General features: G+C 39.9%; 2 protein-coding genes across 2 annotated transcripts in view; both read right to left on the bottom strand.

Moving 5' to 3' along the window:
• Positions 1 to 5,847: 5,847 nt before the first annotated feature.
• On the bottom strand, positions 5,848 to 13,869 carry LOC107659760 (zinc finger protein 91-like). Its single transcript, XM_016448790.1, has 6 exons — positions 13,851 to 13,869; positions 12,691 to 13,708; positions 10,652 to 10,754; positions 8,730 to 9,035; positions 6,733 to 6,737; positions 5,848 to 6,647 (listed from the first exon to the last, which is right to left on the bottom strand). Exons 1-6 carry the CDS (start codon positions 13,867 to 13,869, stop codon positions 6,068 to 6,070), a joined length of 2,031 nt encoding a protein of 676 aa, XP_016304276.1. The 3' UTR covers positions 5,848 to 6,067.
• A 6,241-nt stretch (positions 13,870 to 20,110) lies between these two features.
• LOC107659785 (protein NLRC3-like) overlaps positions 20,111 to 22,397 on the bottom strand; it is an 11,141-nt gene continuing 8,854 nt past the window's right edge. Inside the window, exons 8-9 of the mRNA XM_016448815.1 lie at positions 21,884 to 22,185; positions 20,111 to 21,243 (exon numbers count right to left, since the gene is read on the bottom strand). Coding sequence (XP_016304301.1) covers positions 21,013 to 21,243; positions 21,884 to 22,185 — 533 coding nt within the window. The 3' untranslated portion in view covers positions 20,111 to 21,012. The remainder of the gene's footprint in view (positions 21,244 to 21,883; positions 22,186 to 22,397) is intronic.

Raw genomic sequence — 22,397 nt, 5'->3', positions numbered from 1 at the left:
GGTGTTGCCCTAATGATGTTAGATTTGAGCACTGCTTTCGACACTATAGATCATGCTGTTTTAATAGAACGTCTTAGAGATTACATTGGAATTAATGGTGTTGCTAATGTGTTTTTTGACATTAAAGCATGTCAACATATTCTGTTACACCAAATACACAAAATAATGATCTTTAAAAAAGCATCATATGACCCCTTTAAAATTGGAAATTATGTCTCTACATCTGCTACTTTCTCCTGCGGGGTCCCACAGGGATCTGTTCTTGGTCCAACTTTGTTTTCTTTATATACGCTTCCCCTAGGGTCAATTTCTAGGAAATACAATATTATCATCTGTATGCTGATGATTTGCAAATTTATTTTGCTTTAGAGCTTGACGGTAGTTTTTCTTTAAAAAACTTTTGCAAGTGCTTGGCTGAGGTTAAGGCTTGGTTTGCAAATAATTTTCTTAAATTAAATGAAAATAAGACTGAGTTTATTATATTTGGTAACAAGTAGTTTCAGAAAGGTATGGTCGGAAGCCAGGGACTATTGTCAAATGATCTATGTGGTTATGTGAGGAACTTGGGAGTAATTATTGATTCTGAAATCCGTCTTGACCGACAAGTAAACAGTGTTGTGAAAACATCCTTTTTTCAGTTAAGGAAATTGTCCAAACTGAAAACTATTCTTTCGAACAAGGATTTAGAGTCTGTTATACATGCTTTTATTTCAACGCGGATTATTGTAATGCTTTATACTGAGGAATAAGTGAATCTCTGGTTATGCGTCTTCAGTATGTTCAGAATGCTGCAGCAAGACTTTTAACCAACACTAGAAAACGGGATCATATAACACCTCTGTTGTAAAATATTGAATACAATAAAAGTTGTTGATGTTTGTGTATAATAGTCCAGGTGATATGTGCAAAATTTGAGGTGATATGTTCACTTTTTCATAAAAGCATGAAACTTGGTACAATTGTACAGGTTAGGGCCCTGAACATTTTCAGAAATGGAGCCATCGCAAAAACACCTCGTGGTTGCCATGGCGACTATTTTACTTTCCGCCATAACCAAATGATGTATTTTGGGTTATATCTCCTGAACCAAACGTGATAACACAGAAAATGTGATGTCTACCCCTATGTTTTGATGGTCAAGGATTACAATGACACCATATACAGCAACATAAACAGTGGTTCAGGTGAAGAGTTAATGGTGAAATCCGCTATGTGAGAAGGAAATAACAGTATCTGAGCATCACAGTATCACAGCATTTACAATAGTCCATATTATGGCTATACATTTTTTTCTTTCTTTGATAATTAACTAATATTTTATTCAATAAAGATTGTTTTAATTAATTAATTATTAATTTGTTACATTTATATAGCACTTTTTTTATTCTGTTTCCTTTTTTATTTATTTTATAATAAAAAAAAAAAAAAAACCTTGCTACGTGTACTAAGTTAAGCTAACTGAGACTTGTTATAGCACTTGCATACCATTGCTCTTTTGTTGATTTTAATTGCTTCCATTGTCCTCATTTGTAAGTCTCTTTGGATAAAAGCGTCTGCTAAATGTCTAAATGTAAATGGAGCCATCGCAAAAACACCTTGTGGTTGCCATGGCGACCATTTTACTTTCCTCCATAGCTAAATTATGTATTTTGTGTCATAGCTCCTGAACCAAACATGATAACACAGAAAATGTGATGTCTACCCCTATGTTTTGATGGTCAAGGATTACAATGACACCATATACAGCAACATAAACAGTGGTTCAGGTGAAGAGTTAATGGTGAAATCCGCTATGTGAGAAGGAAATAACAGTATCTGAGCATCACAGTATCACAGCATATACAAAAGTCCATATTATGGCTATTATTTTTTTTCTTTCTTTGATAAGTAATATTTTATTCAATAGTACAATAAAAGATTGTTTTAATTAATTAATTATTAATTTGTTACATTTATATAGCACTTTTCTGGGTACCATAGACTGTATAAAAACAGCTGGGTACTCAAACCACTTTACATGGAAGGGGGAATTTCCGCAACCACCACCAATGTGCAGCATCCACCTAGATGATGTGACAGCAGCCATACTGCGCCAGAACGCCCACCACACACCAGCTTAACTAATATTTTATTCAATAGTACATTAAAAGATTGTTTTCCTTACCTCTCAGGCAGAGTCAGATAGGCGGTAGTATGTTTCCAATACATTCTTGTTCTCTCTCAACAATGCTCTAACATCACACGCAGACGGCAACGCAATCTTGCTAAGCTGCGTCCTATCTGCACCTCTTCTGCTGCATCTCTGTCATTTTCTGTGGGTCTCTGGAATTGTCAGTCAGCTGTCAACAAACTTCTTTCTGGCCATTGCTTCTCAGTCTACTCTTATTATCTTGGGCTTGACTGAGACCTGGATTCGTCCAGAAGACACCGCAACCCCTGCTGTTCTCTCTAACAACTTTCCTTTCTCTCACACCCCCCGTCAGGTTGGAAGGGTACTGGTCTTCTCATTTTTAATAATTGGAAATACTCAACCCACTCTTCATTATGCAATAAAAATAATTTTGAGTTTCATGCTATTATGGTAACAGCTCCTGTTAAACTCCATATTGTAATGATTTATCGATTTCCTGGTCAACTGGGCACCTTTATAGATGAGCTGTATGGGCTGCTGTCCTCATTCTCTGTGGATGGCAGTCCACTTGTAGTCTTTGGTGACTTCGAAATCCATCTGGAGAAGCCTTACACTGCAGACTTCCAGTACCACTCCTAGCTTCATTCGATCTCAACAACAAATCAGGCAACCAGCTTGACTTAATTTACACATGTAATTGTATCACAGACAACATTTAGTAAAACCTCTAGATATCTCTGATAATTTCTTTATTTCATTTAACCTACATATTACTACCTGTGTGCCACCAATTCCTCTACCAGTTACTTTTAGGCAAAACCTACGCTCCCTTTCACCATGCCATGTTTCCTCTGTAGTGTCATCCTCTCTTCCCTCACCCACCCATTTGTCATCTCTGGATGTAAATACAGCAACTGACACCTTATATTCCACTTTAACTTCTTGTCAAGACAATATGTGTCTAGACAGGCCAGTGCATACTCATATTACTACCTGTGTGCCACCAATTCCTCTACCAGTTACTTTTAGGCAAAACCTACGCTCCCTTTCACCATGCCATGTTTCCTCTGTAGTGTCATCCTCTCTTCCCTCACCCACCCATTTCTCATTTCGGGATGTACAGTAAATACAGCAACTGACACTTTATGATCCACTTTAACTTCTTGTAAAGACAATATTTGTCTAGATAGGCCAGTGCATAATACCCCTTCTAACCTAAAAAGTTGCCCCATGCATCATCATCATCTTTGCTGTATGTTTGCTGAGCAGTCTTTTGGGTGGCTCACCAATGTACTAGATTTCTCTAATACAAAAAAAATTAAGTAGGCTTGACCAAACTTTTTGTGCGGAGAAGAATTTATTGAAGATGGAAGTGTAGCAGTTCTTCAATAGCGATGTTAGCATGTCATCCTTCAAATAATCTTAACCCTTGTAAGAATCTTAGCTTCTCCCAAAGTTCTGTCTATGGGATATCATGTTATACCTAAAGACAAAAGTGCTACAAACAACATATACTGTTAGGACCTCCAGCTGGAGATCCTGCAATCTACAAGACGTTCCTGAGGAATGCTGTTCCTTTGTTATTCTAATGGAATGGACCGTTTGGTCCACACCTTCATAGACACAGTTACATTATTTCTTTCACAGAATGACCAACTGAACGTTAACCAATCAGGTTTCAGCAGCGGCCATTCAACTATATAGTCAGTATAGCTCTGCAGATTGTGAAAGATGATTCCAAATCATAAGTTCTTATTCTGCTGGATCTATCTGCCACTTTTGACACTGTAAATCATCAGATTCTCCTGTCTACCATCACAGGATCTGCACTCCACTGGTTTGAATTTTATCTCACAGGTAGGTCTTTCAGGGTTTCCTGGGGAGGAGAGGTATCCAAAGAACATCAACTGGTCACTGGGGTTCCTCAGGGATCAGTTATTGGACCCCTCCTCTTCACCATATACACTACATCACTGGGACCCATTATACAAGCACATGGTTTCTCCTACCATTGCTATGCTGATGACACACAGCTCTATCATTCGTTTCAACCAGACAATCCAATAGTAGCTGCATGGATCTCAGGCCGCCTGGCAAACATCTCGGCATGATTGAAGGAACATCACCTACAGCTCAACCTGGCAAATACTGAGCTTCTCGTTTTCCCTGCCACTCTGACTCTACAGCGTGATTTCATCATCCTGCTAGTTTCATCAAAAATTATTCTTTGGTGACCAGCTGACCTTCAAGGACCATATTGTAAAGAACTGTTTGATTAGGCCCTTTCAAACAGAGCATGCTGCACAACTTCTTGCCCAGGCCCTTGTCATTTCTAGGCTGGACTATTGCAATGCTCTTCTGGCTGAACTTCCATCATGCACAATCAAACCTCGACAAATGATTCAGAATGCAGCCCACTTCACTTCTCCTTCCTCCTTACATAGCTGATTTCACCATTAACTCTTCACCTGAACAGTTTATGTTGCTGTATATGGTATCATTGTAATCTTTGACTATCAAAACATAGGGGTAGACAATACCTTTTCTGTGTTATCATGTTTGGCTCAGGAGCTATGACACAAAATACATAATTTGGTTATGGTGGAAAGTAAAATGGTCGCCATGGCAACAACAAGGTGTTTTTGCGATGGCTCCATTTCTAAAAATGTTTAGAGCCGCAAACTATACAAGTGTACCAAGTTTCATGCTTTTATGAAAAAGTGAACATTATTTTCACATATCATCTGGACTTTAAAGCTCTGCATGATCAGGCTCCTGAGTACATAAGGGATATGTTGGTCCCTTACCAATTGCATCGACTATTGCGCTCCTCTCAGAGCTTGATTTTGACTCGTCTGAGGCGGAGTGGAGATCGCGCTTTTTCTGTTGAGGCTCCAGCACTTTGGAATGCTCTGCCATTATCTGTAAAATCCTCATCAAGCATGGACATTTTTAAAAAGGACTTAAAGAAAGACTTGTTTTATCAGGCTTTCGGCATTTGATTGGTCAGGACAATTGTGAATGACTTGTCTTTTATTTTATGTTTTGTTCCTATATTGTAATGTTTTATTTTTTTTAATCTTTATTATATACTGCTTGTGTACAGCACTTTGGTCCATTTTTATGGTTTTGAAAGTGCTTTATAAATAAAGGTTGAGTTGAGAGTTGAGTTTATTTCATAAAAATAAAGTATATATGTCCACAGTGGTCTCAAAGTCCCAAGTCCTGCAGTTATTTTTCAAATTTGAGTATGATTTCACAAAACTTGGTTTCCTGTTAGCTTTCATGGCGTGTTCCCAAAACTGCCACTAGAAACGCCAATTGGTATTCTATTAGAATTTATTATATGAACATGAGGGTCACATCACCTGACAGCGGTCCCCCCCCGCACCCCACCCCACTCCACTTTTAAAATGGCTGCTACACCCCTGATTGCATGAAAATGGGTAGGCCACCACAACAATCACACATAATGACTAGTTTAAAATGGTTTCCATATGAAATATTCTCTTGTTCTGTCCAGGCTGGACTATTGCAATGCTCTCTTGGCAGGTCTTCCAGCAAGTTCTATCAAACCTTTAAAATTAATCCAGAACATGGCAGCAAGATTAATTTTTAAGGAGCCAAAAAGAATGCACGTCACACCATTGTTTATCAATTTGCACTGGATACCAATAGCTGCTCGCATAAAATTCAAGGCATTAATGTTTGCCTACAAAACCAATAGTTCATGCTTTTACTCCATAAATGAAAATAGTTTCAAAGTATATGACAAAAATGACTCACACTCTGGTCTGTAATCCTGTACAAACAGTGAAATCACTCAGTGATGCTGGACTAAATATCCACACTATGAACTCTGTTCAGAAATCCAATTCAACTGTTGTATATTATATTGTGCATGTCTTAAATTGTAATCATGTGTACTGTCATATATCACATGGCATGAATGATGAAAGCAACTGCTGTTTGTTCTTTAGCGTGTTTGTTCTGGTGGGTCTGAAAACTACCTAAATAAGCGAATCTCTCGCCGCAGATGGAGCAGGAGTAAGGTTTCTCTCCTGTATGAACTCGCTGATGGACCTTAAGGACGCCTGATCGAGCAAACGTCTTGTCACACTGTGAGCATTTGAACGGTCTTTCTCCGGTATGAATCAATGTGTGCATCTGTAAAGTAACACCCCTACGGAAACTCTTCCCACAAACACTGCATTGATATGGTTTTTCTCCAGTGTGGACTCGCTTATGTTCTTTAAAATGAGTTAGATTAGAAAAGCTCTTCCCGCAGTAAGAGCACAGATACGGTTTCTCTCCGGTGTGAGTCCTATCGTGATTGTTCAGACTAGAAATATGACGGAATCGTTTGTAACAGTATTTGCACTGAAACGGTTTCTCATCAGAGTGTATACTTTGGTGTGACTTTAGAGAGCCTGAGTTTGTAAAGGTTTTCCCACATTCACTGCACTGATACGGCCTCTCATTGGTGTGAACACGCACATGTGTCCTCAGATGAGCTCTGTGCAGGAGAAACTCTTGGTCTTCAGCTGCTCTTTTGAAGTTGAGACTGTTTCTTCATCTCCATCAGAAGATGAACCACCAACGGCATCTGAAAGGAACAAAGCATTAAGAAAACAACTTTAAAATATACTTGAATAAAGTTAGTCTGCATAATGCTTTTTTTTTTTGCAATATATTAGTTAATAATTATTATGATTCAGAATGTATGAATAATTATCACAATATACTGCAACAGGGTATATACAGGAAACATGGAGTTAAATTTAATACCTTTTAAGACCTTTTTTAAGACTCTTTCCATACAATTTAAGACCTCATCGCCACTTCAAGTTTTAACCAGTTACATTGACGACATATTGATTGTAAGATAGCTAGGGTTGGGTATCATTTGAATATTATCAATTCAGATTCTGATTCCGCTTATCGATTCGATTCTTTTAGATTCCTTTTGATTCCCACGTGAACGCAGGTTTAAATGTTCAAATCACACTGGTGTGATCGTACACCGCACGGACGAACCAAGAGTGATCACAAAGTTGGTCACCTGAGCTCTGAACGAAGTCGAGAGCACTTTAGGATCATAACCATGTCTTGATTTTAGGACGAATATACAGTCGTTAGGTCCGAACTCAAGACATGAGGCGCTGATTGACAGCGCTTGCAAGTCACCCACAAGCTTAACTGATGCCAAAGCTAGGAGGGCCGTTTTAAGCGATAAGGGCCGCAAATCGGCCGAACTGAGAGGCTCGAAAGGGGGGCCTTCATAGGGCCCGTATGACTATAGACAGGTCCCAAGACAGCACAGTCTGAGGGCGAGGAGGGTTCAGCCTCTGTGCGCCCCTTAAGAACATTAACGATCAGGTCGTTTCTGCCGATCGATTGGCCAGCTCCTGCAAAAAGGTTTGCACGTGGGACATGTCACATGATACCGGGTCCAAACTACATGCAGAGCACCAGTTTAGGAAGACCGACCATTTTAGTTTGTAAAGGCGTCTTGTCGACGGTGCTCTTGCCTCTAAAATGGTATTGCTTACTCTAGCTGGGAGCTGATTAAGCTCCCATCGAGGCACCATACATGAAGGCTCCACAGCTCCGGCCGGGGATGCCAAATCATGCCTTTCGCCTACGTGAGAAGGTCCCTCCTCAGCGGAATGGGCCACGGGGCTGAAAATATACTTGAATAAAGTTAGTCTGCATAATGCTTTTTTTTTTTGCAATATATTAGTTAATAATTATTATGATTCAGAATGTATGAATAATTATCACAATATACTGCAACAGGGTATATACAGGAAACATGGAGTTAAATTTAATACCTTTTAAGACCTTTTTTAAGACTCTTTCCATACAATTTAAGACCTCATCGCCACTTCAAGTTTTAACCAGTTACATTGACGACATATTGATTGTAAGATAGCTAGGGTTGGGTATCATTTGAATATTATCAATTCAGATTCTGATTCCGCTTATCGATTCGATTCTTTTAGATTCCTTTTGATTCCCACGTGAACGCAGGTTTAAATGTTCAAATCACACTGGTGTGATCGTACACCGCACGGACGAACCAAGAGTGATCACAAAGTTGGTCACCTGAGCTCTGAACGAAGTCGAGAGCACTTTAGGATCATAACCATGTCTTGATTTTAGGACGAATATACAGTCGTTAGGTCCGAACTCAAGACATGAGGCGCTGATTGACAGCGCTTGCAAGTCACCCACAAGCTTAACTGATGCCAAAGCTAGGAGGGCCGTTTTAAGCGATAAGGGCCGCAAATCGGCCGAACTGAGAGGCTCGAAAGGGGGGCCTTCATAGGGCCCGTATGACTATAGACAGGTCCCAAGACAGCACAGTCTGAGGGCGAGGAGGGTTCAGCCTCTGTGCGCCCCTTAAGAACATTAACGATCAGGTCGTTTCTGCCGATCGATTGGCCAGCTCCTGCAAAAAGGTTTGCACGTGGGACATGTCACATGATACCGGGTCCAAACTACATGCAGAGCACCAGTTTAGGAAGACCGACCATTTTAGTTTGTAAAGGCGTCTTGTCGACGGTGCTCTTGCCTCTAAAATGGTATTGCTTACTCTAGCTGGGAGCTGATTAAGCTCCCATCGAGGCACCATACATGAAGGCTCCACAGCTCCGGCCGGGGATGCCAAATCATGCCTTTCGCCTACGTGAGAAGGTCCCTCCTCAGCGGAATGGGCCACGGGGCTGCTGCTGAGAGCTGCACTAGCTCTGGGAACCAGGCCTGGTTCCTCCAGAGCGGGGCCACTAGGAGGAGAGAGCACTTGGTCAGCCCTGACCCGCCTGTCAACCTGAGGAATCAGGGTGACTGGGGACAAAGCGTACAGGCGAGCACTGGGCCAATCGTGGCCCAGAGCATCTCGCTGTATCAAGAAGTATGTTGAGCAGTGAGAGTTGTCTTCTGAGCCGAAGAGGTCGACCTCTGCCTTCCCGAAGATTGACCAGATTTTTGAACCGTTTGAGGATGTAGCGCCCATTCGCCTGGGGCTACCTTGCCTCTGGACAACGTATATGCACCAAGGTTCAATCTGCCTGGCACATGAACCGCCCTTAACGAGAGGAGTTCTATTTTTGCCCAATAGAGAAGGTGACGAGCCATCCTGTAAAGAGTGTGTGACCTGAGACCACCTTGGTGATTGATGTAGGCCACTGCCGTCATGCTGTCCGACCGGACTAAGACGGTGCCCCTTTAAGGCTGGTAGGAATGTTTTCAGGGCTAAGAAAACCGCCAACATTTCTAGGCAGTTGATATACAGGCATTGCTCTGGGGCTGACCAGGAGCCGAACGCCGGATTGCCCTCCAACCGGGCGCCCCAACCGAGTTGGAGGCATCTGTTGTAACCACCTTCCTTCTGGAGGTCAGTCCTAACCGCATGCCTGTTTGAAACAGACGAGAGGTTGTCCAGGGGCCACAGCTCTGACACAGCGGTGGTTTACCCTGACGCAAAACTGTCCCAGGCGCCAGGTGTGGGATGAAACACGGGCCAAAATTGAAGAGGCCGCATGTGGAGCAGGCCTAGAGGTATTACAGAGGTGCCGGCCGCCATGAGGCAACGTAACCTCTGAAAAACCTTGAAGGGACATATCGTTCCTGGTTTGAGAGATGCCGCTAATCGCTGAATAGTCAGGGATCGTTCCTGCGTAATCCATGGCCACATTTTGGCAGAGTCTAAAATTGTTTCCAGAAAGACAGCCTGCTTGCTGGGTAACAGATGACTCTTCTGTGGGTTGATCATCAACCAGAGGTGCTCTAAGCACCTCTAAGCTCTTTGTGAGCTGCCAATTCCCATTTTGATCTGGCTAGAACCAGCCAATCATCGAGGTAATTCAATATGCAGATTCCCATTTGTCTCAGAGGGGAAAGAGCTGAGTCTATGCACTTCGTAAAAGTGCGCGGGGCCAGAGACAGTCCAAACGGAAGGACTGCTACTAGGCCACTCCCCACAGGAGGATAGGCCACTCCCTCTAATGCAAATCTCAAGAACGGTCTGTGATGGGGGCTATGTAGATGAGAAAGTAAGCATCTTTCAGATTCACTGTTAGAAACCAGTCCTTGGGGCAAATCTTCACGAGGATCTGTTTCAAAGGTAACATCTGAACAGCCATCTCATAAGTGAGCGATTCAGATGTCTGAGATCTAGAATATATCTGAGCCCGCCATCTTTCTTTGGAACGAGGAAGTAGCGACCAAAAAAGCCTAGCTCGCTGTTCGCTAGAGGTATTGTTTCCACAGCACGAGTGAACTAGAGTGAGTAACCTCCTTTACTGTATTTAGAACCCAACTGAAGGGGAGGAACGTGAGAGTGGAAGAGGCGGGGCCACCTTCATTAGAAGGGGATCCACGAGCGAGGCAAGGACAGACTCGTATGCTTTAAGTGAAAGCCAAAGCATTCCGTCTCAGTGTGCGTGTGGCTCTGCGTGGGTGCTGCCCAGACAGACGACGCAATCACTGCCCTTCTGCATCGTGCAGGCTTCTCACTTCTTCCTCTGCCGGGGCTCTTTTACGGCGGCGAGCTGCAGGCTGAGCTTCTTCCTTCTTCGGCTTCTTGATTGCAGAGTCAGCAAAGAGATGATCCTCATCGCTGAAGGAGAATGATGTGATGAATGGAGCTCTGAGCCGACTTATATAGGGGTCGGCTCCGCCCTTTCTGGCAGACTAAAGCGCCATTGGTTTGTGCAGCTACACAAACGTGAACAAATCAGGCTTCAGCACAGAGTATAACTGGAGTTTTCCATATGAGTTTCCACGCAACGGGAGAGACCGTTCGAAAGGGAACTTGCATTTCCCCATTAGTCAACGATGTTGTTTAACAACAGGGCGTAAAGAAACCTGCGCTATCATGCAGCTGTCAGTAGGGTAGACGCGGAGGAGCTTCAGCACGCGCAACATGAAAGCCCTGTTTAATTATGATATAAGAGAGAACTAAACATTCAAACACACAGTAATGTTAGTAGAACTTCATGGAAAAATTAAAGCACTGTTTATTTCATTTAATTTGTATATTTGTTTTATTGTATATGTCAGTTTGTTTTACTTTATTTCGTTGTTCATGTTCTTACTGTATCTTATCTTATGTATAAAACACTAAAAATGCCTGCACACTGGTGCATAAGTACCGAATCGATAAGCAGTATCGGTAAGAGTAGTAATACCGTTAAAACCTTAACGATACCCATCCCTAGCTGTAAGTGAGCACGGTAACAGATGAAGTCAATTCTAGCGGGATTCCATTAATAAACGACACAGAATCCCATCATTCGCCTACGCAATGATTAAATTCAGGCAAACTTAAGCATACAACCTCAGTTTGGACAAATACATAATGAAAAAATTATGCAAAATGTAATACCTTGGAAAATTGCAAGGTCCAGAAAAGTATGAAAAGCATTGTCAGAATAGTTCATCTGCCATCAGTGGTTCAAATCCGCATCACCATAGCGCCATTTTGGAGAATATGAGCTGAGCGCAAGCAGCGTACGCTCTTCTGTGTCAGCCGTGCCACAAGGATACGTTTTCTACGTGTATTTACGCTGTGATTTGAAAAAAAAAAAACGGCGCATCCTTGTGTCGCGGCTGACACAGAAGAGCGTACGCTGCCTGCGTTCAGCTCATATTCTCCAAAATGGCGCTACGGTGATGCGGAGAGACACAATTTACTTGGCAGTCAATGGGACAGTCACAAGCCTCCCGATTTTCTTCCAAAATATCTTAAATTGTGTTCCGAAGACAAACGAAGCTTTTACGGGTTTGGAACGACATGGGGGTAAGTGATTAATGGCAACATTTTCATTTTGGGGTGGAGTATCGCTTTAAGGGCCTTAATTTTTTTCTAAATTGATCTATTAACTTTTAATACTTTTTAAGACCCCGTGGACACCTTATGCAAAACAACCATAAAGTGATGTTTGGCCAAATCCAGCAGCCTTACAAACAAGCACAGAAAGACTGGACCTCTTAAAAGAGCACATTTTTAATCCCACTTAAAAAAAAATATCCTGTAAATTGTTCAGCCCTGCTAACATTTGCCATCACATTCCCAAATATCTCAGTAAATCTGCACCATCAGCCAATATAAACCTGATCCTGCAAAGTGTCTGCTGACATTCAAGTGTCATGAAAAACAACAAAAGGTCATAAAAGGAGAAACAAACCTGGAGGAATTAATTCTTCATCATCATCATTCCCATTATTGTGTTGTTCCTCTGCGGTGGTTTCGTCTCCTCTGCTCTCTATCAGGTTCCTGCAGTCCACCAGTTTGACGGAGCACGTCTTCAGCGGCGTCTGCAGCATCTGCTGTTCTCCAGCGTTACAGTCAGAGTCAGTGATGCTGGACTAAATATCCACAGTGTGAACGCTGCTCAGAAATCCAGTTCACCTGTTGTATAATATATGGTTCATGTTTTAAATTGAAATCATCATGTGTGTATGATGTTACTGTCATATATCACATGGCATGAATGATGAAAGCAACTGCTGAAATAAAGCCTTTACTGACAGACCAAGACATGTAAAGTCACTCTGATGATTCTGGAGCAGTTTGTTCTTTAGCGTGTTTGTTCTGGTGGGTCTGAAAACTACCTAAATAAGCGAATCTCTCGCCGCAGATGGAGCAGGAGTAAGGTTTCTCTCCTGTATGAACTCGCTGATGGACCTTAAGGATGTCTGATCGAGCAAACGTCTTGTCACACTGTGAGCATTTGAATGGTCTTTCTCCGGTATGAATCCTCTTGTGCTTTCGTAAAGTATCAAACTTACTGAAACTCTTCCCACAAACGCTGCAGTGATATGGTTTTTCTCCAGTGTGGACTCTCTTATGGTCTCTGAAATGAGGTGGATCAGAAAAGCTCTTCCCGCAGTAGGAGCACAGATACGGTTTCTCTCCGGTGTGAATCCTCTCGTGACAATTCCGATGACAAATCTGGCGGAATCGTTTGTCGCAGTGTTTGCACTGATACGGTTTCTCATCAGAGTGGATTTTCTGGTGTGATTTTAGACAAGATAACTGCCTAAAGGTTTTCCCACATTCACTGCACTGATACGGCCTCTCATTGGTGTGAACACGCACATGTTTCTTCAGATGAGATCCATGATTGAAGCTCTTTTCGCAGTGAGGACACTTGTGCGGCTTTTCTCCCGTGTGGATTCGCTTATGAGCATCAAGATTTCCTTTGGTGCTGAAATACTTGTCACATTCGCTGCAGTGGAAAGACTTTTCGTTGTGTGTCTTTATATGAGCTTTCATATTCTGAGCATTGGTGAAAAAACCCTTCCCACACTGTTCACAGTGAAACTCCTTCTTCATGCTGTGCTCTTTTGAATGAAGTCTCCTCTCTTCTGCGGTAGGAAAGCTGATGTTGCATATCTTACAGCTGAAGTCTTTCTGTTCTGTGTGTGTTCTCTCGTGTCTCGCTAAATGACCCTCTGAACTCAGTGTTTTTCCACAGGTGGCGCAGGAGAAACTCTTGGTCTTCAGCTGCTCTTTTGAAGTTGAGACTGTTTCTTCATCTCCATCAGAAGATGAACCACCAACGGCATCTGAAAGGAACAAACCATTAATAAAACAACTTTAAAATATACTTGAATAAAGTTAGAGAACATCTAGGGATGTACCGAAATGAAAATTCCTGGCTGAAGCCGAAACCGAACAAAATGAAACACTGGGCCGCAGGCCGACTACCGAACACGGTTTTCCGCATATAAATAATATTTTTTGGCCATTTTTCAAACCCCCTTCTTGAATCAGGCATGTATTTTTGTACTGTACAAATAAATGCAGCCTTGCTGAGCAGAAGAGACTTCTTTTAAAACATTAGAAAATATTTCAGATACAAATCTATTACAGATTTGAACACTATGTGTGAATGTTATAATAAATGTATTAATAGAGCTGTTGTAATTATTATTAGGGCCCGAGCACCAATGGTGTGAGGACCCTATTGGAATTGCTCCGTTTCTTCTTCTTCTCCAAAGTGAATCGCATTTTTGAGGGCCTAAACATGCTCCAAACTCATGAAACTTTGCACACACATCAGAACTGGCGAAAATTTACATCTGATATGGGTTTCAGACGTGGGTGTGGCAAAATGGCTTGACAGCTCCACCTATAAAATTTCAACAAAGTGCCCCTCGAGCTACGTTTCACGTACACGTACGAAACTCGGTACACACATGTAACACACCAATACCTACAAAAAAGTATCCTGGTTCAAAATCCGAAACCCAACAGGAAGTCCGTTATTTTGAATTTCCTGTATGATTTTTGGGCAGTTTTTGTCATTTTCAAGCCTTGTACTTTAGCAAACGCCTTCTACAATTTTAATCGGATCATCTTCAAATTTGGTGAGGGTCATCATAAGACCTTTGTGACGTTAAATTGCGAAGATCTTGAGATTTCGTCAAGGGGCATGTCCCTGGCGTCCTGACAAAGCCTAGGAACATATTAAAAAGCGTCAACAAGTGTTAAATAGGCTGGCAACATGCTAGAAGCATACTAAAACATGCTAGCAACACTTACTAGCTAAGTACTAAAGCATGCTATTAACACCATCAAACAGGACCATGAAACAGGAAGTTGTTGTAACTTAAACATGCAATGTCCGATCTGCACCAAACATCACATGTTTGGTAAGAATATTGGCCTGAAGACATCTTCTCATCAGTGGCTGTCAGAATACATGCAGTTCATGCATGTGTTAGAAAACATCACATTCTGCAGTTTATTTACTAATTGTTCGAGGCCATTTCGCAATTTCAATATCATACAGTAACCAGCAACAACCACTCTCCTCTCCTCATGGAAAACATGCAATGCAGTGCTAAACAGTCTCTCGCTGCCGGGGCGCTTTCATGCTCAACATCTGAACAGACACACACCATGATTATTAAAGACGCATTTATAATGGACTGATAAAACCATTTACATATGATTAGTGTTTCTTCAGATTGCCTTCATTTAAATATGACATATCTTAGTCTTCAATATATCATTTTTACACAAAAACTAAAATATTTATTAGTGAATGGTCAAATATTTGATCATAATTAACTTTATACATATTTAACCACTGTGTCAACAAACTTTCTATATATTAACATAATTTAGTAAAATTAACTGCCTTCATATGGCCAGTCAATACGTTACTGATTCTTAGTTCCAAGAATATTTACAATAATGTTTTATGGTTTTTGACTGAATGTCTAGGATAATGGTAAAACAGTAAAAACATAAAAAGTATTTGATAAAACGTTTCAAATACAAAACCTTTACAAAACAACACTGCTTAAATCTAGTTTTACTAGGAACAATTAACCTTAGAGACAAAAAAAAGTGCTCAAGAAACCATAATAATGTTATAAACGTGACTTTTGCTTTCTTATCCTGTACGAAAATTAACCACGGTTTTACTACAAATAAAACCAAAAACCATGGTAACCACAAATGAACCATGGTTTTGAAACACTAGCCATAGTTTAACCTTGGTATTTGTAGTAAAACTGTGGTTATACAAATGGTAGTCAATACGCCAAAAAACAACAACAACAACTGGTTACTACAATTTTGCTATAATAAAACCATGGTTAATTTTCGTAAGGGATACTATAGAACATAATGGCCTGGTTTCACAGAGAGGGCTTAGACTAAATCAGGATTAGGCCATAGTTCAATTAGGACATTTAAGTCATTTTTATAAACGTGCCTCAGAAAAAAAAAAAACATTACTGGTGTGCATCTTGAGACAAAACAAAGGCACTGATATGTTTTAAGATCAGTCAGTGCAAGTTTCTTTCAGTTGAAACAGCTCAGATTTACATTTTAGTCTAGGACTAGGTTTAAGCCTTGTCTGTGAAACCTGTGGAATATAAATCACCTTTATTTAATCAAACATTCAGCTGCTGGATTTGAGGTATTACAACATAATGTTCTGCTCCTTTCTCTGTAAAATTTAAATCGTTTTAACCGTCCGGTACAAAATAAAGAGACACGATAAAGTAAATCAGACGGTTGCAAAACCTTAAAGCAGATTATGACATAAAATCACACAACCGACCTGAAACACGTTAATCTCGCAGCAGCAGAAAGAAAACACTGCTCTACTTCCGTCCCAGCAACATATGACGCACTTCCGCCCCCTGCTGGACTGGAGCGCCAACATAGCTGGATATGACTTCAGTTTAAAGGGATAGTTCACCCAAAAAATGAAAAGTGTGATGTTTATCTGCTTACCCCCAGGGCATCCAAGATGTAGGTGACTTTGTTTCTTCAGTAGAACACATATAATGATTTTTAACTTTAACCGTTGCAGTCTATCAGTCGTATAATGCATGGCAATGTCTATGAGTTTGCCATGCATATCTCAGTCAGTTAGTGTTGTCGTGGCCACAACATAATAACTCGTGGGAACGTGATAATATGTCGTGGCCACGAGATATTAATTTGAGGGAACGACATATTTTTCTCGTGGCCACGAATTTAATGCGTAAACAAACCTGCATGACCATAGCAGGATTATCAGAGATGGATTCATTAATAGTATATTTTGAATTTATAAATTATTATATTATTTATTATATAAATTATTACGTTATTAAATTATTATATTAACCATAGGCCTTGGCTACCGGGCTGTATTACGTGCGATAGTCAGCATTCAAATGAAGTTTATCATGAATAAATGTTACATAAAGTGCATAATATCAAATATAAAAACATTTTTATCCATCCTACAGTCTTGTAAGTCCATTAACTGATCGTCTTTTCCCCGTAATATTTCTATATTATTATTATTAGCCTATTATTATTGATTATATTTTTATATTCGTTTATATTCTTTTTTTCCCCCTTCATTTCGATCTCTTTACTTAACGTTCTGAATACTTTTGTAAATAATAGCCTGCTGTAAATGCTCGACATGCCAGTAAAGCTTTGATTATGCTGACTGGAATTTTTGCTGGAATGCAGTTTAAATTTAACATATATTTAATTTTATTTCGGCTAATTAATAGACCATAATTATAAATACTATAGTATTTCGTTGAGGAATTCACATTTGTAAATGAAAACACAAATGCTCATTTATCATCACACATGGGCATAAATACAATAATAAAATCAAAACTTTATTGGCATAATTGTCAGGCATATATTTGCTAAATATATGGTAGGCTAGCAGATGCTAGAATAATTATACAAAACGTTAACTAGGTAAAGCGATACACAAATTGAAAGGGGAAATAAGCATATATAAAAAGAAATATAAAAATATAGCCCTAGTAAGTTAATGTAATAATAATAGCTATATATACAGTCATGGCCAAATATATAGGCACCCTTGGTAAATATGAACAAAGAAGGCTGTGAAAATGAATCTGCATTGTTAATCCTTTTGATCTTTTATTTTAAAAATTCACAAAAATCTAACCTTTCATTGGAGAATAAGAATTTAAAATGGGGGGAAATATCATTATGAAATAAATGTTTTTCTCAGAAATGTTTTTCTCACACATTGGACACAATTAACGGCACCCTTTTATTCAATGCTTTTTGAAACCTCCATTTGCCAGTTTAACAGCTCTAAATGTTCTCCTGTAATGCCTGATGAGGTTAGAGAGCACCTGACAAGAGATCAGAGACCATTCCTTCATCCAGAATCTCTCCAGACCCTTCAGATTCCCAGCTTCTCCTCTTCAGTTCACCACTCATCTTCTATAGGGTTCAGCTCAGAGGACTGGAATGGCCAGAGCAGAAGCTTGGTTTTGTGCCCAGTGACCCATTTTTGTGTTGTTTTTAAGGTTTGTTTTTGGATTATTGTCCGGTTGGAAGATCCAAACATGGCCCATTATAAGATTTCCAACAGAGTCAGTAACTTTTAGATTTTTTATCTGTTGGTATTTGATAGAATGATGCCATGTATCTAAACAAGATACAGGACCTCCAGCAGAAATATAGGTCCTCAACATTAAAAATACAGCAGTATATTTCATTGTACACATGGGGTACTTTTTATCACTGTGTGCACCAAACCCATCTTGAGTATTTGTTGCTAAAAAGCTCATTTTTTAGTTACATCTGACCATAGAAGCCAGTCCCATTTGAAGTTCCAGTCGTGTCTGATAACTGAATATGCTGGAGTTTGTTTTTGGATGAGCGAGGAGAATTTTTCTTGAAACCCTCCCAAACAACATGTGGTGTAGGTACTGTTTGACCATTTTTTTTAAGGTCTTTGAGTTCAGTTCATGAAAAATGGGGGCAAAAACAAAAGTGTTGCGTTTATAATTTTGTTCAGTGTATATATACACAAATATTAAATTAAATGTTTACTCTTAATAAAACCGTTTTATCCATTTTTGATAATCCCGGGTTGTTGCAGGTTTGTTTTTACAGTCTATGGTTTGTTTACGCATTAATCTCGTGGCCACGAGAAAAATACGAAGTTCCCTCAACATAAGAAGTCGTGGCCACGAGAAATGGATGTCGTTCCCTCAACAAAATGATCTCGTGGCCACGACAAAACTAAGTGAACTGACCATGTCACCTCGTGGGCACCGTACAGAATTGGCAGACAGAGGATGATTGTAGAAATTGGGCACTACAACAAGGACAGGCATAATTACTTTGACGTGTTTTCAATTACATTTATGCAATACTTAAGTACATAGAACTGTCTGTGTCTGAGGTAATTTACGCGAGTTTAGGAAATTGCTGGTGTTAAAGCTGCTAGTCAAGCTAATTTAGTGACTCACGAAAAAAAAAATGTCTGGGGCATATTTCACCCAAAATAAAACCAAAATTTATATATAGTGCTATAAAAAGCCTAATTTAAGACCATTTAGAAGCATCGTGACAATAACTGACCCTTTCTGAAGCCCCGCCTTAAATCCGTTTTGACCGCTACTCTGACAGCAACTGTCTGTTACCATTACAGACGATATTTTGCTCTTAAGCCTATTTTAAAATATTTAGGTATAATATACAGTATATGAATAGAACATGGGGGAAATTTAATCAAAATTGTCGCATGCCTAAAAAAAAAAACGTAATGGTCCTAAACATTGGCTTTATTTACTTTTACAACATGGACATTCTAGTGATGTTCGATTCTTGAACGAATCGTTCTTTTGAGCCAGTTTGGCCACGAGAAAAATATGTCGTTCCCTCAACATAAGAAGTCGTGGCCACGAGAAATGGATGTCGTTCCCTCAACAAAATGATCTCGTGGCCACGACAAAACTAAGTGAACTGACCATGTCACCTCGTGGGCACCGTACAGAATTGGCAGACAGAGGATGATTGTAGAAATTGGGCACTACAACAAGGACAGGCATAATTACTTTGACGTGTTTTCAATTACATTTATGCAATACTTAAGTACATAGAACTGTCTGTGTCTGAGGTAATTTACGCGAGTTTAGGAAATTGCTGGTGTTAAAGCTGCTAGTCAAGCTAATTTAGTGACTCACGAAAAAAAAAATGTCTGGGGCATATTTCACCCAAAATAAAACCAAAATTTATATATAGTGCTATAAAAAGCCTAATTTAAGACCATTTAGAAGCATCGTGACAATAACTGACCCTTTCTGAAGCCCCGCCTTAAATCCGTTTTGACCGCTACTCTGACAGCAACTGTCTGTTACCATTACAGACGATATTTTGCTCTTAAGCCTATTTTAAAATATTTAGGTATAATATACAGTATATGAATAGAACATGGGGGAAATTTAATCAAAATTGTCGCATGCCTAAAAAAAAAAACGTAATGGTCCTAAACATTGGCTTTATTTACTTTTACAACATGGACATTCTAGTGATGTTCGATTCTTGAACGAATCGTTCTTTTGAGCCAGTTCTCAGGAAGTAACCGCTTGAGCCCATAGACATAATACATCCCTAGACGCCTCATTGGCCATTCGAACGCACGTTAACGTCAATTTGATATTGAACAAAGACGCTGATCTAACAGTTCTTAACAATCCAGCAGATGAAACTGAGTCTGTGGATCCTCTGAAACAGTGACGACATCTATAGGAGCTTTAATAAGATCACACCAAATAAAGAGTCCAGAGTGTTTCTACAGACCATTAGCTTTGATTCTGAAAATTAAAAAATATATAAAATAAGTCTGAGAGCTCAAATAAAACCAACTCCCATGCAATTATGGTGAAAAAGGGAAGAAGAGCCAACACTGCAAAATAAAACTTCATGACTCAAAGAGGAAAACACTCACAAATAGACACCTATGCAGGTATGAACACATTTTGTTAATTCTACTCAATATAACAGTATGATTTCCATATAATTTACATTAACAATGTGACAGAAAATCCAACCAATCACATATTTTATTTGCACTTGTGGAAGTCATTGCTCATTAAAGGGAAACCTTGTTGATACACTGAATGCCACTGCAACCCAGAATATCTTGCAACTTCAAATTCACAGCGCTCTACATTTAATTGGCTATTTGATTAGTAATATCCATGTGAACTGTATGTCGAATTTGATTCATTCATTTTCGTGCAATGGCGACTTTCTGAAAAGTGGGAATTTTTGGTAATTGTGACTTTATATCTTACAATATGACTTGTACAATATGACAATATGATCTTGGAAATGCAACTACTTCTCATAACTGCAACTTTGTATCTCACACTGCAAATTTATATTACAAGCTGACTTTATCTCACAATTGCAACTCTATTTCTTGCACTTGTGACTAATAATTGACACAATATCGAGAAAGTTGCAATTGTAAGATATAAAATCGCAATAACTTTTTTAGCTTATTTTTTAATAACTTATTTTCTTTTCTTTCCCGTGTCTCTGTGGTTCTTCACAAATTTTGTTAAATCTGACAAAGAGACACAGAAGATTCAGGATAAACCCCAAATCCAGCATAGAGGGGTTCAGTGAGTGTGGTGTTGAATGTGTATATGTGTGTGAGTGTGTGTGTGTCAGAGACGCTGTAGAAGGATAGAGTGCCTGACAGACAGTCCAGATAGATACCTACTCTATTAGAGTGGGATGAAGGGCCAAATACATCAGTGCTGTTATTATTGTACCAGACAGTATAATTCATATCAGAACAATACATACTCCAGGAGTTTTCATTGAGACCAAACCAACAGTCAATCCCACTTTTCCTGCTGATTTCTTTATATGTCACTGCTACATGACCTGAGCCACTCCATTTAACCTCCCAGTAACATCGTCCAGTCAGACTCTCTCTACACATAACCTGCTCCTGTTGCGCAAATCTGTCTGGATGATCAGGATACGGCTGATGATCTTTCACACATGTTGTTTTTTTGTAGTCTTCAGACAGGATGAGTTGAGTGTGTGCTGTGTTTGGATCCAGTGTGAGATCACAGGCATCTGAACACAAGAAGAGAGGTAAAAATCATCTATGGCACCCTTAAAAGGGTCATAAGATGCGATTTCAATTGTTCCTTTCTCTTTGGAGTGTTACAAGCTCTTGGTGCATAAAGAAGATCTGTAAAGTTGCAAAGACTAAAGTCTCAAATCCAAAGAGATATTCTTTTTAAAAGTTAAGAGTCAGCCACGCCTACCTAAAACGGCTCGTTCTAACACGCCCCCACGTCTACGTCACGATGTGGGAAGATTTGCATAACGCCGCCCAAATGTTCACGCAAAGAAAGGCAAGACGAAGTGTCTGATATGGTATTGCTTACATTATTGTGACAGACATTGGATCTGTTTTTAGAGTAGAAGAGACTCCAGGATTTGTCATTGTATCCAAACCAACAGTCACTCCCACCTTTCCTGTTCATTCCCTTATATGTCACTGATATAACAACCTCCATTCCACTCCATTCAGCCTCCCAGTAACAGCGTCCAGTCATACTCTCTCCACACAGAACCTGCTCATGGTGATCAAATCTCTCTGGATGATCCGGATATGACTGCTTGTCTTCAACACGCGTTGCCTTTTTGTTTCCTTCAGACAGGATGAGTTGAGTGTGTGCTGTGTTTGGATCCAGTGTGAGATCACAGGCATCTGAACACAAGAAGAGAGGTAAAAATCATCTATGGCACCCTTAAAAGGGTCATAAGATGCGATTTCAATTGTTCCTTTCTCTTTGGAGTGTTACAAGCTCTTGGTGCATAAAGAAGATCTGTAAAGTTGCAAAAACTGAAGTCTCAAATTCAAAGAGATATTCTTTATAAAAGTTAAGAGTCAGCCACACCTACCTAAAACGGCTCGTTCTA

The sequence above is a fragment of the Sinocyclocheilus anshuiensis genome, unplaced genomic scaffold, assembly GCF_001515605.1.
Source record: "Sinocyclocheilus anshuiensis isolate Anshui unplaced genomic scaffold, SAMN03320099.WGS_v1.1 scaffold968, whole genome shotgun sequence".
In the NCBI taxonomy this organism is placed as follows: Eukaryota; Metazoa; Chordata; class Actinopteri; order Cypriniformes; family Cyprinidae; genus Sinocyclocheilus; species Sinocyclocheilus anshuiensis.
The sequence above is the reverse complement of the archived record's forward strand: the minus strand, read 5'-3'. Positions and strand labels throughout refer to the sequence as shown.